General features: G+C 37.2%; 1 protein-coding gene across 4 annotated transcripts in view; it reads right to left on the bottom strand.

Moving 5' to 3' along the window:
• Positions 1-19568, bottom strand: part of GLRA2 (glycine receptor alpha 2) — a 193924-nt gene that overhangs the window by 127789 nt on the left and 46567 nt on the right. For all 4 annotated transcript variants that reach the window (XM_063083450.1, XM_063083451.1, XM_063083452.1 and 1 more), the window contains one exon: positions 14852-15075. In XM_063083450.1, coding sequence (XP_062939520.1) covers positions 14852-15075 — 224 coding nt within the window. The remainder of the gene's footprint in view (positions 1-14851; positions 15076-19568) is intronic.

Genomic DNA, 19568 nt, shown 5'->3' with positions numbered 1-19568 from the left:
CAGACAGTAGGATGAGTCAATGATGGGAGGCCATAGAGAAAAGTTGGCCTTTTACGTGTGTGGGTAGAGTAGGTCATTAGACAAGATTGTTTGAGGGCACTGCTGGATGTCTTTCTAGAAATCTACACTCCACCTACTCTCAATGGTTCCTATAATCTAGCCACCACTGAGAGTAGGTGGAGTGTAGATCAGAGGGAGAAGGCACGTCAATCCCCAAGAGTTCTCTATTACAACTCAAGCACTACTGGGAAGGTAGAACACTGAATCATCAACACCTGGAATTGTGAATTGAATGAAAAGGGATTAACAAGCAAATCACCTCCAATGCTGTAAAAGAATAAGTTTCAGGTCAGATAAAGGTTGATGATGAGGTGAGCAGATGCCTTGATGATCTGGGATGCTAATTACTTATGGTTTGGGGGACTCTCTGCAGTCTGAGGGTAGCATGAGGCCTCTGAGCACCTGCTTAGTCAAATAAGATGCTGAAGGCAAACAATGTTTCCTTAACAACTTCACATCAGGCATACCCATTCTGGAGGCATTCAATAAATCTGGAAGCAAAGCTGTTAACAGTTGGAGGGTCACAGCCTCTATAACAAAGATAAGGACCTTTTCCTCTAAACAAACAAACAAAAAAGAGCTTAAATCCACTAATACACAAAATATGCATACACTTCTTGGGAGGTTCAAGGACCCCATGGAGTTCTCACCTAGCCCTCGGGTTAAGAACTTCCTGTTCTATGGTCATGCTCAAAGACTGTGTCTGCCCCATCCTTTAAGTTTTGAATTTGTAAAGATTGATCTTGTTCAGTTTACTCTTTGTCCTAGAGGCTGGAGCAGAAAGCACAGTCATTAAATTTCAAGACTATACCAAGAGCCTTAGAGTCTATGGCAATGCCATTTTTGAGTGTCTATCAACATAACATATAGTGTAGTCTACTAATGCTTATAACCAAATAATCTTTTTCAAAGCTGAAAAATTCAAAGAGAATACAAATTCCTCTAAATCACACAGCTAGGGCTGGGGTCAAAGACTCAAGCCCAAGGGTGTTTGACTCTAAAGCCCATGTCTGCTACAGTATCAGAAGTAGCCAGGATAGCATTCAATACTATAAGGTTCAGAGTAGGGGGTCCCAAACTGTACAACAAACTAAAAACTTCAAAATGAAGAGAACATCTTGGTGCTGAGGTTGAATACACTGTAAAATTAAATTAGCAGCATATTGTTAGTGACCAAACATATGTACACTAACTCTGGTGGGGGACAAAATGTTTAAAAGCAAAAACAGTGAGGTAATCCCTTTATCCTTCTAAAAATGATGGCCATTTGTTTATCATGTTAACAAGATGGAGGAATAAGCAACTGATTTAAGTTTGAGCACAGGTGATTTAAGTTATATGAGAAAGAATTTCTTTACAATGTTAGAGTGACTTATTATTATTGCAAGACCCAAGGAAAGAATTTAGAATCTCCTTCTCTGAACATCTTTTAATATAGAATGGGTTCTCAGCAGGTTGCCTGAAGTCAGGGAGTTGACTTAAATGACTTTAATGGCTCTCTTCAGCCCTTTGATCCCTGGGATAGTAAAATTTTTCAGAAAGCAGATATGCTATATTAGCTACACATGCTACATAAAATTATCAAATAGATCTTCCTATCAATTGTAAGTCAACTGATTCACCTTGAATTTAAACAGTCTTCAGATATATGCAAAATTGAAGACAATTTATAGTCTTACTGTGGTTTGAATGTCCCCCAAGTCCATGTTGGAACTTAATCCCAAATATGGTATTTGAAAGGTGGGGCTTTTAAGAGGTGATTAGATCATGAGGGCTGTGTCCACATGAATGGATTAAGCCATTCATGGATTAATGGGTTGATAATAAATGGTTTATCATAGTAGTAGCTCTTGTGGCTTTAAAACAGAGGAAAAAGCAAGTTAATGATCTCTCATTCTTACCCAGTCCTAATGACCTGATACCTTATGTTGCCACTGAACTCTGTACAAAGTCCCCACCAAGAAGAAGGTCCTCACCAGAAGCACCTCCTGAACCTTGGACTTCTCAGCCTCCAACACTTATTAAGAAATAAATTTTGTTTCTTATAAATTACCCAGTTTCAGGTGTTCTGTTATGAGCAACAGAAAACAGACTAATACAGTTCTCATCACTAATCTTGCCTTCTTCCTCCAACAGCTCACCCAAAAAGCTGGCTCCAAAATGACACATCTTTGGAATTGTACTGTTTATGTCTTTGAACTTGTGTTGGAGTAGATAAGGAATTAATGTGGGGAAAGAGACAGCAGCACTGAAACAGTAGTCAAGAAGTTTTGATTCTTGTCCTACCTTTCCTATTTATAAGTGCCATTATTTTGCCTCACCTAACTTCTGAAAGAAGTCACTTTCTCATCAGCAAAACAAAGGTATTGGATTAGATATTTTACAAAGTAACTTCAAATTTTTAAAAATATCTGAGTTCTGGTCAAGATAGCGGAGTAGTCAGTTCCTGGTGTTGCTCTCTCCCACAGAACGACCAATTTGCAACTATCAAGGAGCAATGGCAGAAGACCCGAGATCTGCACTGGAACAGGCAGGAACCATGTGCCACGGGACCCTAGTTCAGGTTGCTCCCCACTGCATAGAGACTTTAGAGCTTCTGGGCCCACATGGCCCGAGCCTGCAGGCAGGGCGGGACTTCCGGCCCAGGCCCATCCCCACCACTGGGAGAGACTTAAGAGCCTCGGGGGCTCCACACCCCAAGCCAGCCGATCTGGAGAAGGCAGGTGGGGCAGGACTTCTGGCCCAGGCTGGTCCATGCTGCCAGGAGAGAATTAAGAGGCTCAGGACCACAACACCCTGAGCCAGCCGTCCTGGAAAAGGCAGGTGGGGCTGAACTTCCGGCCCAGTCCAGTCCCCGCGACTGGGAGAGAATTAAGAGGCTCAGGGCCCCCACACCCTGAGCCAGCCATGCCAGAGAAGATAGGTGGGGTGGGACTTCTGGCCCAAGATTGTCCCCACCACCAGGAGAGACTTAAAAGGCTCAGGGCCCCCACACCCCAAGCCAGCCATGCTGGAGAAGGCAGGCAGGATGGGACTTCTGGCCCAGGCTGGTCCCCACCACTTGGAGAGACTTAAGAAACTTGGGGCTCCCACACCTGAAGACAGCTGTCCTAGAACAGGTAGGTGCAGTGGGAACCCCAGCCCAGGTGAGTTCCTGCTGACCAGAAGTGGCAGTCCCATCAGGATCCAAGCCAGACATCAGGGTGAAACAAGTGGACTGTGATACCCCCAGCCACAATGACAAAACACCAAAGGAAGGATATCAGAAATATGAAAAATCAAGAAAGTACATAACCACCTAAGAAAAATAATAACTCTCAAGTGCTAGATCCTATAGAACAGGAAGTCTTTCAAATGACAGACAAGGAATTTAGAGTAACAATTCTAAGGAAATTAAATGAGATACAAGAAAACTCAGTTAGACAACACAATGAAATGAGAAAAAATATAATGGATCTGAAAGAAGAAGTGTACAAAGAAATCAATGCCTTGAAAAAGAATGTAGCTGAGCTTGTGGAGCTGAAGGATTCATTCAATGAAATAAAAAAACCAAAGAAACAGAGAGTTTATCCAGCAGACTTGAACATGCAGAAGAGAGAATTTCTGACCTTGAAGACAGGCTGTTTGATTAACACAGGCAGACCAGAAAAAAGAAAAAAGAATAAAAATCTTTGAAGAAAATCTAAGAGAGACTACAGACAACCTTAAGCACTCAAATATCCAAATCATGGGTATTCCAGAAGGAGAGGAAAAAGGAAATGGCATTGAAAACATATTTAATGAAATAATAGCAGAAAAGTTCCCAGGTATAGGGAAAGTCACAGATCTCCAGATTCAGCAAGCACAAAGATCCCCAAACACATTCAACCCAAAAAGATCCTCTCCAAGACATGATAATCAAACTGGCAAAACTCAAAGACAAAGAGAGAATCTTAAAAGCTGCAAGAGAGAAGCGGCAAGTCACCTATAAGGGAGCCCTAATCAGAATAACATCAGATTTTTCATGAGAAATCCTAAAAGCCAGAAAAGAGTAGGATGATATATTCAAAACACTGAAGGACAAAAATTGCCAGCAAGGCTATCCTTCTGAAATGAAGGACAAATAGTATGTTTCTCAAACAAACAAAAATTGTGGGAGTTCACTACCACATGACCAGCCCTACAAGAAATTCTCGAGGGAGTACTGGGTTTGATACCACAAAAACAGCCATCACTGCCATGAATACCCAAGAAAGAACAATACCAATCAGGAAAACAAAAATGCTAACAAAAGAAAAAAAAATAGTTTATCTATCACCCCAAGAAACTAACAAATACAGAAGACAAACAGAAAATTAGAAAGAAAGGGACAAAAGGTACTTAAGACATCTAAACAAAAAACAGTAAAATGCTAGGAGTAAATCAATACCTTTCAATAATAACTCTAAATGTAAAGAGATTAAATTCCCCATACAAAAGACACAGACTGACTGACTGGATTAAAAAGATGGACCCAACAATATGCTGCCTTCAAGAGACTCACTTGACCTGTAAAGACACGCATAGACTAAGAGTGAAAGGATGGTGAAAGATATATCATGCAAATAGAAATGAAAAACAAGCTGGAGTAGCTATTCTTATACCTGATAAAATAGACTTTAAAGCAAAAACCATAAAAAGAGATAAAGAAGTCCACTATATAATGATAAAAAGACATCCATCAAGAAGACATAACAATCATAAATATATATGCACCTAATGTCAGAGCAGCCAGATTTACACAGCAAACACTATTAGATCTAAAGAAAGATATAGACAGTAACACCATAATACCAGGGGACCTGACACACCACTCTCATCATTGGACACATCATCTAGGCAAAAAATCAATAGAGAAACACAAAATCTAAACAATAATTTAGATGAATTGGACTTGGCAGATATCTAGAGAACTTTCCATCAAAGAACCTAAGAATATTCATTCTTCTCATCAGCACATGGAACATTCTCCAGGATAGACCACATGTTAGGTCACAAAGCAAGTCTCAACAAATTAAAAAAAAATTGGAATTATTCCATGTATTTTTTCTGACCACAATGGGTTAAAATTAGAATTAATAATAGATGAAACTCTGGAACTATATGAACACATGGAAATTAAACAGCATTCTACTTAATGACATATGGGTCCAAGAAGAAATTAAAAAGGAAATCCAAAAATTTCTTGAAACTAATGAAAATAATGACACATCATACCAAAACCTGTGGGATACTGCAAAAGCAGTATTAAGGGAGAAATTTATTGCATTAGATGCTTACTTCAGAGGAATAGAAAGATGGCAAATAAACAAACTAACACTTCACCTTAAAGATCCAGAAAAACAAGAACAATACAAACCTAAAGTTAGTACATGGAAAGAAATCATTAACATTATACCAGAATTAAATGAAATAGAAACCTGAAAAACTATACAAAAGATCAATGAAACAACAAGTTGTTTTTTTGAAAATATAAATAAAATCAACAAACCTTTATCAAGATTAACTAAGAAAAGAAGAGAGAAGACCCAAATAACAAAAATTAGAAATGAAAAAGGTGATATTATAACTGACACCTCAGAAATACAAGGAATCATTAGCGACTACTATAAACAACTATATGCCAACAAATTTGAAAATCTGGTAGAAATGGATAAATTTTTGGATGCATACAAACTACCAAAACTGAGTCAAGAAGATATAGAAAATCTGAATAGACCAATAACTATAAAAGAGATTGAAGCTGTTATCAGAAGGCTCCCCACATAGAAAAGCCCAGGATCAGATGGGTTCACTGCAGAGTTCTACCAAATCTTCAAAGAGGAACTGATACAAATTCTCTACAAACTATTCCAAAAGATTGAAACAGAGGCCATTCTCCCAAACTCATTCTATGAGGCAAACATCACCCTGATACCAAAACCAGACACAGATGCATCAAAAATAGAAAACTACAGGCCAATATCCTTGATGAACATAGATGCAAAAATCCTCAGTAAAATACTAGCTAAGCGAATACAGCAACACATACACAAAATTATACAGCATGATCAAGTGGAATTCATTGCAGGGATGCAAGGTAGGTTCAACATATGCAAATAAATAAATCTGATACACCACATCAATAAAAGCAAAGACAAAAACCATATGATCATCTCTATAGATGCTGAAAAAGCACTTGACAAAATTCAACATCCTTTCATGATAAAGACTCTCTACAAGTTAGGCATAGATGGAAAGTATCTCAACATATTTTAGGCAAATACGACAAGCCCACTGCTGATATCATACTGAATGGGGAAATGCTGAAAGCTTTTCCCTTAAAAACAGGATTTAGACAAGGATGCCCACTCTCACCACTCCTATTCAACATAGTGTTGGAAGTACTAGCCAGAGCAAGCAGAGAAGAGAAGGAAATAAAGGGCACACAGATTGGAAAGGATGAAGTTGAGCTGTCCTTGTTTGCAGATGATAAGATCCTATGTATTGAACAGCCTAAAACTTCTCTAAAAAAACTCCTAGAGTTGATAAGTGATTTCAGCAAAGTTGCAGGTTACAAAATCAACACACAAAAATCAGTAGAATTTCTATACTCCACAAGTGAACATGTAGGAAAAGAAATCAAGAAAGCTAGCCCATTTACAATAGCCACCAAAAAATAAAATATTTAGGAATAAAGCTGACTAAGGGTGTGAAAAATCTCTATGAAGAGAACTACAGACCACTGCTGAGAGAAATTAAACAGGACACAAGAAGATGGAAAGATATCTCTTGCTTTTGGATTGGAAGAATTAACATTGTGAAAATGTCCATATTACCCAAAGAGATCTATAGATTCAATGCAATCCCTATCAAATTCCAATGACATTGTTCTCTGAGATGGAAAAAGCTATTCAGACATTTATATGGAACAACAAAAGACCAAGCATAGCCAAAGAAATTCTGAGCCAAAAAAATAAATAAATAAAGCTGGAGGCATAACATTACCTGATTTTAAACTATATTGCAAAGCTATAATAACCAAAACAGCATGGTACTGGCATAAAAATAGGCACATGGATCAATGGAATAGAATAGAGAACCCAGAAATCAATCCATATGCCTACAGCCATCTGATCTTTGACAAAGGCAGCAAATCTACATACTGGGGAGGAGACTGCCTCTTCAATAAATGGTGCTGGAAAAATTGGATACTCATATGTAGGAGAATGATATTACACCTGTACCTTACACCGTATACCAAAATCAACCCACAATCAATTAAAGAATTAAATATACATCCTGAAACAACAAAGCTCCTTTAAGAAAACATAGGGAAAATACTCCAGGAAGTAGGAGTGGACACAGACTTCATGAATAGGACCCTCAAAGCACAGGCAACGAATGGAAAAATAAACAAATGGGATTTTATCAAACTAAAAAGTTTCTGCACAGCAAAAGAAACAATCAGCAGAATAAAAAGACAACCAACAGTGTAGGAGAAAATGTTTGCAAAATATACATCGAACAAAGGATTAATATCCAGAATATATAAGGAACTCAAACAACTTTACATCAAAAAACCAAATAACCCAATAAAAAAGTGAGCAAAGGAGCTGAATAGGCATTTCTCAAAGGAAGATATACGAATGGCCAACAGACACATGAAAAAACACTCAACCTCACTCAGCATCTGGGAAATGCAAATCAAGACCACTTTGAGATACCATCTCACTCCAGTTAGGATGGCTAGCATCCAAAAGACTGAGAATGATAAATGCTGGAGAGTTGTGGAGAAAAAGGAACTCTGATACACTGTTGGTGGGACTGCAAAATGGTGCAGCCTTTATGGAAAATGGTATGGAGGTTCCTCAAAGAATTACAGATAACTCTACCATATGACCCAGCTATTCCACTGCCGGGAATATACCCACAAGAATGAAAATCATCAGCCAAAGAGATACCTGCACTCCAATGTTTATTGAAGCTCTATTTACAATAGCCAAGAGTTGGAACTAGCCAAAATGTCCATCATCTAATGACTGGATAAGGAAACTGTGGTATATCTGCACAATGGAATACTACTCTGCTATAAAAAAGAATGAAATACTACCATTCGCAGCAACATCAATGGACTTAGGGAAAATTACATTAAGTGAAACAAGTCAGGTGCAGAAAGAGAAATACCACATGTTCTCACTTATTTGTGGGAGCTAAAAATAAATAAATAAATAAACACACAATCAAATGGGAGGGGAGAAGACAGAATAACTACAAAAATTCCTTGAACTATTTAAGTCAATTGAACAGATATGATTTTGGGGGGAGGGGAGGGGGTTGAGAGGAATGGGTAAAGGGGCATGAAAATCAACTACAATGTATATTGAGAAGTAAAATAAAAAATAAAATTAAAAAAAATAAAGTCAGGATGACACAAAAATACAAACAAAAAAATCCTATCCTTGTCTAAAAGTCAGAATTCTGACAGAAAATTCTCAGAAGCAAAGGGAATTAAAGGAAGAAAATAAATATCAGCAAATACATTGTGGACACGTGAGACAGGCTGCTCTTCCCCAGAAATGCTCACCTTCTTCTTTTTTCTTTCATCTTGCTCACCATATCCCATGATGACCTGAGCTTTACTCCAATTCAATATATTATATCAAAAAAATATTGTTTCAACAATAATATATTCAACATCCACGGCTCACCTCATTATTCCACTATAGATTCAAGCCTTTCTAATTAATATAAACTGAGAATTTCACTCCCTCTGAATTGGGTATACAAAGCAAAATGTATGTCCTTATGTATACTTTGGTCAGGGATGATCAATAATCAGTGGGTGGGTCAACAAAAAATTTAGAAAAAACAGAGAGTAAGATAAAACATATTAGGGAAATAAATATTAAAGAAGAAACCTGAAGGGAATGGTTGGAAATGGATTTAACACTTTTCATCAATGAAGTTTGTGTCCTGTATCTCTGGATAGAGATCAGCAAACACTGAGCTGAGACCTTTTCTTCCTATTTAAGTGATTTGTTTGAGTTTTACTGAAGTATCCCAAATATTTGAATCAGTAGGACACATATGGAGTTCTGGTTTACTGCCCCCTCTTTTTTTAGACTCCCACCTTTTGGGAAGTGTGATCTTGCTTGTTGTGAAGTCAATGGACTCTACACTTCTTTTTGTGTTTTGTTTGGCCATCAAAGCCCTGGGCTTTGGTATCCACATAGAGTTAATTCTCCCTCTGCTCCTACAAAGCCAAGAAATGCATGGGATCTTTCCTGGATGAAATACTAACAGCATTTGATTTAGGTTTCAGGAAAATGCAAATATGAAACATCACCACAGAGCATTACTTTTTAAAATGTGGACCAAATGCTTAGATAATTAAATATTACTGAATTATTTATTGCATAGAGTGGAGGCAATTCATGAGTTTGTCTTTGGCACTTGTAGCCCCCTTCCTTGTATCTTTCCTAAACTTTCCTCATTGTATCCCATTTCTCCTCTTAAGAATTGAATATGCTCATACTCACTATTCTTCACAGACATCAAACCAACTATCAGAAATCTCTTTTATTATAAAATCAACTCTTTATTAATAAATCACCTTGTTACAGCTTAGTACACATTTAGGTCAACGAGTTCCCTCTCCCAGTGGTATTTGCATTATAAACCTGAGTGCAGGGAAATTCCTTCCTAATGAACTTCAGCAGGAACCTTCCAGCCCTTTAAGACATCAACATTGTTGATATCTTTCACCTCCTTGATTGAATTTATACTTAGGTATTTTATGGTTTTGGTGACAATTGTAAAAGGGCTTGCTTTCTTGATTTCTTTTTCTGCTAGTTCCTTATTGGAGTATAAAAACACTACTGACATTTGTGTGTTGATCTTGTATCCTGCAACATTATTGAAATCATTTATGAGTGCTAAGAGTTTTTTGGTAGAGTCCTTAGGTTTTGCTATATATAGGATTATGTCATCTGCAAAAAGGGACAATTTGACTTCGTCTTTTTCAATCTGGATGCCCTTTCATTCTTTCTCTTGCCTGACTACTCTGGCTAGTACTTCCAATACTATGTTAAATAGGAGTGGTGATAGTGGGCATCCTTGTCTAGTTCCTGTTCTTAAGGGAAAGTCTTTTGCCTTTTCCCCACCCAGGATGATATCGGTGGTAGGTGTCATATATGGCGTTTATCGTGTTGAGATACTTTCTTTCTATACCTAATCTGCTGAGTCTTTATCATGAATGTATGTTGACTTTTGTCAAATGCTTTTTCTGCATCTATTGAGATAATCATATGATTTTTGTCCTTGATTTTCTTGATGTGGTGTATCACATTTATTGATGTGTATGTTGAACCATCCTTGCATCCCTGGCATGAGCCCCACTTGATCCTATTGATGTGTTACTGTATTTTGTTTGCTAATATTTTGTAAAGGAGGTGAAAGATCTCTACAGTGAAAACTATAAATCACTGCTGAAAGAAATTAAAGAGGACACAAAAAGATGGAAAGACATTCCATGCTCTTGGGTTGGAATAATCAACATTGTGCAAATGTCCTTACTACCCCAAACAACCTACAGATTCAACTCAATCCTCATCAAAATTCCAATGACATTCTTCACAGAAATGGAAAAAACAATCCTAACATTCATATGGAGCAACAAAAGACCCCAAAAAGCTTAAGCAATCCTGAGCAAAAAAGTAAATAAAGCTGAAGGCACAACACTACCTGACTTCAAATTATTCTATAAAGCTGTAAGAATCAAAACAGCATGGTACTGGCATAAAAACAGACACTCAGACCAATGTAACAGAAGGAAGAACCCAGAAATCAACCCACATTCTTACAGTCATCTGATCTTTGACAAAGGCACCAAGAACGTACATTTGGAAAAAGTACCTCTTCAATATATGGTGTTGGGAAAACGACATCCATAAGTAGAAGAAAGAAACTAGACCTGTACATCTTTCCATACACCAAAATCAACTCAAAATGGATTAAAGACTTAAATGTAAGACTTGAAACTATAAAACTCCTAAAAGAAAACATAGGGAAAACATTTCAGGAACTAGAACTGGGAATAGGCTTTATGAATAAGATCCCAAAAGCACAGGCAACAAAAGGAAAAATATAAACAAATGGAATTATATCAAACTAAAAAACTTCTGCACAGCAAAAGAAACAATTAACAGAGTGAAAAGACAACCTACAGAATGGGAGGAAATATTTGCAAACTATGCATCTGACAAGTGATTAATATCCAGAATATACAAGGAACTCAAGCAACTTAACAGTAAAAAAACAAGTAACTCAATTAAATAATGGGTAAAGGAGCTGCATAGGTATTTCTCAAAGGAAGATATACAACTGGCCAACAGGCACATGAAAAAATTTTCAACATCACTAAGCATCAGGGAAATTAAAATCAAAACCACATTGAGATATCATCTCACCCCAGTTAGACTGACCATTATTAAAAGGACTGAGAATAACAAATGCCAGTGAAGATGTGGAGAAAGGGGAAATCTTCTACACTGTTGGTGGGATTGTAAAGTAGCACAGTAGTGGAAAATAGTATGGAATTTCCTCAGACAACTGTAGATAGAACTATCATATGATTCAGCAGTCCCACTGCTGGGTGTATACCCAAAGGAATGGAAATCATCATGTTGAAAGGATACCTGCACTCCCATGTCTATCACAGCTCTATTCACAATAGCCAAGAGTTGGAACCAACGTAAAAGTCCATCAACAGATGACTGGATAAGGAAAATGTGGTGTATACACTCAATGGAATACTACTCAGCCATAAAAAGGAATGAAATTCTGCCATTCACAGCAATATGGATGAACTTAGAGAAAATCATGTTAAGTGAAATAAACCAGGCATGGAAAGAGAAACACTGAGTGTCCTCACTCATAAGTGGGAGGGAAGTAAAATAAAAGAAACAAATTTATTTAAAAAAGAAGGAAAGAAAGATACAACAATCACAACAATACACTGAATTTTCAAAAGGAGAGAACAGAACTAAGGTTTCCAGAGGTGGGAAAGGGAGAGTGGAAGGGGGATTAGGGAAAAATTGGTAAAGGGTGACAAAAAAAAAAATGAGTACATTGTATAATGTTGAATATACCAATTATTCTCATTTGAGCATCACATATTGCATACAGGTATTGATATTCAACATGGTACCCCACAGATATGTACAATCAATTATGTTTCAATTTTTTAAAAAAGGGAAAAAAAAGACATCAACAAATACAGTCTGCTTGGCCTTAAACTCGAGTCAAACTTGCAGTTGGGCATTTATTAGCATTAATTACTCCTTGACCTCTAATTAAATTGAGTCCAGTTACTCAAACTGCAGCATGGGTGCCGATCTCCAAATTCTAACAATATTTGGTCACACAATTCATTTGCAAAGTTAGAGCCACTTTTCTTTTCCTTGTTCTCTGTTTATTCTTTTTACTTAATTTATCATGTGTCCACCTATCTTGCTAGACCGGAGCCCTTCCAAGGCAGGGCCACATCTTATTTAGCTCTGGATCTCTATGCCCAGCACAGTGTCTGGCTCATTGAAAACCCTTCTAGGCAAATAATTAGATTCTTGCAGTTCAAATCTGCCGATAGCTTATGTTTCCTTAAAATGACATCTCCAGTTCTCCTTCACCAAGGACTTTTCCTCTGATTTCAGAGAATACCCTCAATGAAAGAAAATTCTAATCCAGCTTGCCATAAGACAAACCCCACCCAATCCAAAACAATTGTTAGGGCATTTCAGACCCAGTAATGTGCCACACTTGGGAAGCAGAAATACAAGAAATGCCTCTGTATCTAAGTTGGGGAGCATTATATCCTTCACAGTTCTAGAATGGAAAGGTCTTCATAGGACAGAAAGAAAACAATAACAACAACAACCTGGCTTTGTTTTAGCAGAGCACAATGCCAGGTATTTACTACAGTAAATGCCACCCAAGGCCCAGAGGATTAGCTGGAGCAGCTGATACCCTGTGCTGCTTTTTATAACTCTCCTTTCCAGCACCATGCTCTATATATGTCCCATTTCATCAGGTCAAATCAACTTCAGTTGTACCCAATACTGCATCTTACACCAAACAAATGCATCACCAGGCAGATTATTTCATTTCCTTAAAAATGAATTGGATATTGGAGGAAGTTTCCTGGTTCTTTCTGCAAGCAGTGACTTTGCCACTTTTTACATATGAGCAGCCTCTTTTGTTCCACAAGACATTAGGGCTGTCGGCCATCAGCAAGCTGTGAAATTACTAGGTATAAGAATAGAATATGCAATACAGAACCATGTTGTATAAAGAGTTGTTAAATTAGGTTGTGATAGTAGTGAGTCTGCAAACTTGTAAAAATTATTTGCAAGGATAATAGCTGTCCACTTTTTAAAAATTTGGTAATAAAGTTGGAGGGAAATGGAGAATTCTATAAAGGACATTTTAAATGCCAATAGTTATTAAATGTACAAAGCATTTCTCACACATGCAGTCCTAGCCCTTAGAAAGGTGTTACAAAAAGTCAAAAACCAAGTCTCATGGCCTCAAAGAGCTTACTATTTTTTTTTAAAAAATTGATTTTAAAATACAGATGGTCATCATTTTATTTATTGGACATGTACTCTGTGTCAGATACTATGGCAAGGAATTTTTATAAACTGTGTAGCAGGGGTCTGCAAACTACAGCCAAATGGGCAAATCCAGTCCACCATCCACTTTTGTAAATAAAGTTTTATTGAGACACAGCCACACCCAATTGTCTATGGCTGCATTTGAGCTACAATGACAGAGTTAAGTAGCTGTGACAGAGGCAGTTTGCCCTGTAAAGTTTAAAATGCTAACTGGCCCTTTACAGAAAATATTTGCTGACCTCTACATCATTCATTCTCACAAGAATACTCAGAGATAAATATGTTGTTTCCCATTTTACAATGAATGTAACTGAGGGTTATAGGTTTTGTAACTTAGTGGCAAAGCTTGGGTTTGATTCTATATTTATCTGATTCCAAAAATCCATGTTCTTATGCTATATTCATGTACAGAAATAGACAAAATATAAGACAGGAAGAAAAAAGATCCTTACAGAATTACAGAGAAACTGCTAATAGAGTTCATAAAAGGGGAAGATTATTTTGAGCCTGGAATCCTGGATAAGATTATTTTTGAATATAAAAGCAAAAATGGATCTCAGGAATTGTCTGTCCCAAGCCCAAGAAAAGTTAACAGATTGAGGTCACATGTTCAGTTAGAAGCAGAGCTGAGATTAGAACTAGATCTTCACTCACCCAGCCCAAAGTATGCTGTCAGTGTCATGCTGAGCTATTGAATTTGTGTGTGTGTGTGTGTGTGTGTGTGTGTGTGTGTGTGTGTGTGTGTGTGTGTGTATGGTTAAATGTTACGGAATGGCAGAATTATAAAAATGAGCATTCATTATGCCTAGTGGCAATCATAGTGGTCCTTGAGTTGAAGGACCTGCACTTCCTTTATTGAAGCAATCAAAAGCACATTTGCGCAGGTATTTATGCAATATCATCACCCACCCACCATCCTACTAAATGCATTTTTTGTTGTGGAGAATCACACTCATGAGACTATGGGAGCCTCTGGCACTCTTCACCAACTTTAAGGTTCAAATAATAAATAAGAGACCACAAAGGTCCAATATTTACATATATCCTTCCCTGTGGAATCAGGCAGCCCTAGGACAGCAGAGAAATGGAGAAGTGAACAGGTGCAGCCATTGGAGGCTTACCTGATACTGTAGAGAACTTTGCCATTTTTTGAAATCCGCAGCAATTTGTTGTCAGTGGTGACATCATGGAAGTTGGCACCCTTCTCATTGGCAAAGAACAAATCTGGTTTCCAAATGGAGTCTAGCATAGATGGGTCCAAGTCCAGAGAATCATCTGGGTACTCGCTGTATGCCAGCCGTGAATCATTCCACTGTTGTCTCAGAAAAATATTCACTCGATAGTCCTGCAGAAATGCCATGCACAAGAGTTACTTATTGCCCACCCTGGCATAAGAAGTTTATCTACATTTCTCTCTCACCCTTATCTCTGATTTAGTATAATTTTGGTGTCTGAGTAAACCAGGCTGTGTATACCTGGGTCAAAATAAACTTCTCAGTTCTATTAGGAGTAGGGACAGAGGGGAGAAAGAAAGAAGACTCAAGCAAACCAGAATACCAGTGGAGCAGGTTGACTTGGTTGAATTTTTTAGGTTTAAACTATTCATTCTGGAACAAAATAATACTAAATCAAGCTGACTTCTCTATAGAAAAAGGTAATGATAAGTACAGAAGTCAGTGTATGATGGCAGATTGTCAAATAAAGCTAACTCATTTTCCAAATCAGAAACAACATGATCTCTAATCTCTTTTTGCTCAGATGCTCTGGGCAGAAGGAAAGTCATCCTGCAATTTTGATAATGAAAATCTTATAAAACTGTGACATGATGGGGTAATATTTAAAATTTATCAACATAAACATTAAGATGCTTCATGTTGACAAAATAATTCCCTTGCAGCTGCTCACTTTTGAAATTCTTAAATATTTTATTATTTTCTCTGAATGTGTTGTATCTACACTAACCACCTTGATGCTTCATCCAAGCAGAGATCTTTGCCATGTTTTCTCAATCTGAACACCTTGTAAGAGCCTCAGAAACACTCCTGACATTCCCACTTGGTTTGGGAATTTCCTTTTGTGCTAATAAATCAGCTTGGGGCAGTGATTGCTGTCCTAGAAACTTCTACTCGAAGGTTTTTAGGTTCGTGGAAAGTGTTGCTTCACTTGACAATCTGGACCCCTACTGATGCTTCACCAGTATTCCCTAGTCAAGCAGGACTATGGTTTCAGAGCTAATAGTTGTCCACTCTTGCCAGTTGTGGCCATTTAGGGTGATGTATACTCATTTGTTCTTACTCTCTTTTCTTTATCTTTTTTTTCTTACCCTCATTTGCTCCATCTCCGCATCTTTGGCACCTGGATTTTTGGTCTTTGTTTACCTTACTCTAATGGTGACTAACTTGCATTGGTTTTCCTGAGAACTTCCCAGTTTGGGCCCCAAAAGTCTCACATCCAGGGAAACCCCTCAGTCCCAAGAAAACAGAGATGATTGGTTACTCTACTGGGTACCATGGAGACCACCTCAAGATGGATTGCCAGTATTGGTTAATTCCCTCAGGTCCAAAAGAAAAAAAACCTATATTTTAAAGATTAGGTTTATGGAAAAGAACTTTAATCCAGTTCCTTCTACCCATTTACAAAACTGTCTAAATTCCCGTTCAAATGCAGTAATCCTGATGATCAGTCTCATAGAGCATTTTGGACGTGGCAGTTCTTGGGAAAGGTACCCAATGTATACCTAAAGAAGGCTTATAATCAAATAGTTACTAACTACTGAAAATCACTCATCAAAACCCAGATCATTTAGAGAGACTGAGCTATTAAAATAACATAACCTTGAAGTTCTTCATTATATAACATAAGGACTTTCTGACTTGGAAAATTTTAGCAGTTGACATTTATTTGGAATTATACCAGCCTGCACAGCAAATTCTCATATGCAAGAAGACACTGTTGTGAGCCTAGCCAGGCTTCCATCCCATCCTGTTTGCTCACTGGCTCCCCCAGTGAGTGGACCAAGGGAATGGCAGAACCTCAAAGTTCTCATCACACATTCTGGAATTATCCAAAGGGACCAGAGGGTTATAACTGGAAAGAGATTATTACTAGTTCAGTGTCTTGTTGGGAATAGGAGTTACCAGAAGCTTTGGAGTTTTACATTGAGTAAGGAGTGAGAAAAATCAAAGAAAGAGCTATTGAAAATATAATAATCCAATTTACATATAAGTATGCACTAGATCACCTTCCACTGTGAGATTTTCTTAAGATTTCCTGAGGAGAAGAATGCAGCTTTTCCAGTGTTTGACATCCAGAGTGAGAACCAGTTATCCTTAACAAAATTATTTGGGAGGAGTCTGTGTGCTTGTTTCAATACAAAGTACAAAAAGAAGAGGATTGTATCCCTTAGCCAGTTCTAGAGGTAGATAAATTCTAAGTAAAGGAAGTAATGGTAGCTGGAAATAATAGAGGTGAATGTGTTAAATATTTTAGACCACTGAGAGGCCAGCAAGGCCCCCTCCCCACCCCCTATCCCTCAGGAAATAATCCTAGGATGGAAGAAGCCATGACAAGCCAGATAGAGAGCACTCAGCATCAAAATCACCAGGACAACATTGTTACAATCCTTCCTTCAGCCTGAGAATGATTTAAGGATGCGTATTGAGACTCTAGAGAATGTTACATTAATGACATACCACATGAAAACAATGACCTTTAAAAAAAATCTCAGTATAGGTTTTCACGTCCTTTTAAAAGTCTTTTCCATGAGTGTTCTCCAGTGTTTCCTAGTTTTCTATTTTAAATTTCATATATAGAAAGTGATGAAATAGATTCTTCCAATAATAGAACTTTAAAAAGAGCATTGAGTCTATTATAACACAATAGAACCATTCAATCTCTATACATTAATTTAAAATACATCAATCCCCTTATTTGTAAGCAAAGATAAGTGTAAAACTTAGAGGAGAAAATATGTTTTATGCCATAATTACAGCAATTATATGAAATAAGACCTTTGTTGGAGTTTTTGGTTACAAGTATTTATTACTTTTTAATGTATGGTAGTTAAAATTTGTCCATAATTTTGTTTATGATGATATACACTATTCTAACATAAGCAGCAAACCTTAAAAATCTTTAAAAATAGGAAAGGACACCCAAGGATATAGAGAAGTAGCTAGCCAAAAAAAAGATATTCTAGAGTTATGCCTGTATAATTCTTGCAGTTCAGTATCATTTTCAATGTATGGTAAAATTTTATCATGTGTGATTTATCTATGCAACATTTCTGCTTATTTACAGATAGGTTTATTCTCTCTTGATATTCCAAACCACAGGAGGATAGTTATATTTTTCTGCAGTCTTTCTTTATCTTTATTTTTGCATCTAGGTTTAATGAAATATTGAAAGGGAAGTAAATATTGAGAAACATGCTCAAATGCAGAATGAATTTTCTTTTACACTGTCCTCTCTCCAAGGACAGATCCTACTTCAAATAAATGACATATTTCCTTGTACTAAAATTTCTTTCCTTGTGACTGACTATCTGGGTATTGGATTAGGTCATGGAAACATTCAAATTATATATATATATATATATATATATATGTATATATATAAATTATATATATATATATCTTTTTCAAAAGCTATTCATAAGTCAAATAATCTCTTATATTCTGAACACAGGCAATGCAAGTGCCTACATTCCATATTATTATTTTATGTCAAATTTATAATGTCTCAAGTATCACTTTTTCTGATACTTTCTGATGCTATGCCCACTCCACAAAGATTGTTTCCTCAAATTGAATTATTTTGGTGCTATCATATTTAGTTTAGTATTTGTATGTAGAGATTGCCTCTCTGTCTCATACATACTCCTATTGAACCTTACATTACCACTTATTATTTTTATATGTATACATTGCTCAATCCAATTATGTTATAAAGATGTCAAAGACAAAGATATGCTTGGTTGATTCCCCACAGTGCCTCTGTGGCACTTTGGTTTTACCTCTGGGTACACTGCAGTAGTTTTCATAATCTTTAGTCTGTGCTAGCTTTAATACGGGAAGTTAGCCTTGAATTTGAGATTATTGGGGGCAGTTATGTTTTATGATGAATTTAGGCTTTAACACTGTATCTCTAATTTAGAAACCACGGTCACCTTCTATTATATATCAATTTAGCAAAGTGCCAGACTTGTGGTAGATTATTGATCCTTTCTTAAGAAGTCAGAAATAAGAAATGTAACTACCTGATATCCCTGATAAGTTAGCATTTTCTTATGACTTGCTTATGCAACTATGGAGTGAAAGGACCCCATAGTGTCATTTCAGTGATTATAGTATAACATACATTCTAATAAGGGGCTGTCTACCTTCTTATCTGAGTTCCTCAGGAATGTGGTTGCAGATTGGAGATTAAACAACTCTTCACTCTGCAGCAGTAATCAGCAGAACATGTGGAATTTACCTTTTGGGGCAGAGTTTGGGAGAGCTGAAATCATGTTCTGGAGATGATCTCTGAGTGGACACATTTTGTACACTTTCAGTTTGCCCTCCCATTTGGTACATGAGGAGAGGGTCAGGATCTACTGCTGAGGCATGGGTAGTATTCCAGCACCTACAGGTCCAAATCACACACTATCCACCCACATTCTTCCAGGCAATAGTTTGGAAGCTGAGAAGAGAGCATCTCTTAGTTTTCTGATGGCACAGCCTTGGAGAGAGCTGCATGGAGATGGTACTTAAACACCCTTGACCTTTACTGACATTACTAATATTCTCAAACTGTGCCTTTACATCAGAAAGGAGGGGATTGTTCCCCATCCTGTAA

The sequence above is a fragment of the Cynocephalus volans genome, chromosome X (assembly GCF_027409185.1).
Source record: "Cynocephalus volans isolate mCynVol1 chromosome X, mCynVol1.pri, whole genome shotgun sequence".
Classification (NCBI taxonomy): Eukaryota; Metazoa; Chordata; class Mammalia; order Dermoptera; family Cynocephalidae; genus Cynocephalus; species Cynocephalus volans.
This window is presented reverse-complemented; position numbering and strand designations above follow the sequence as displayed.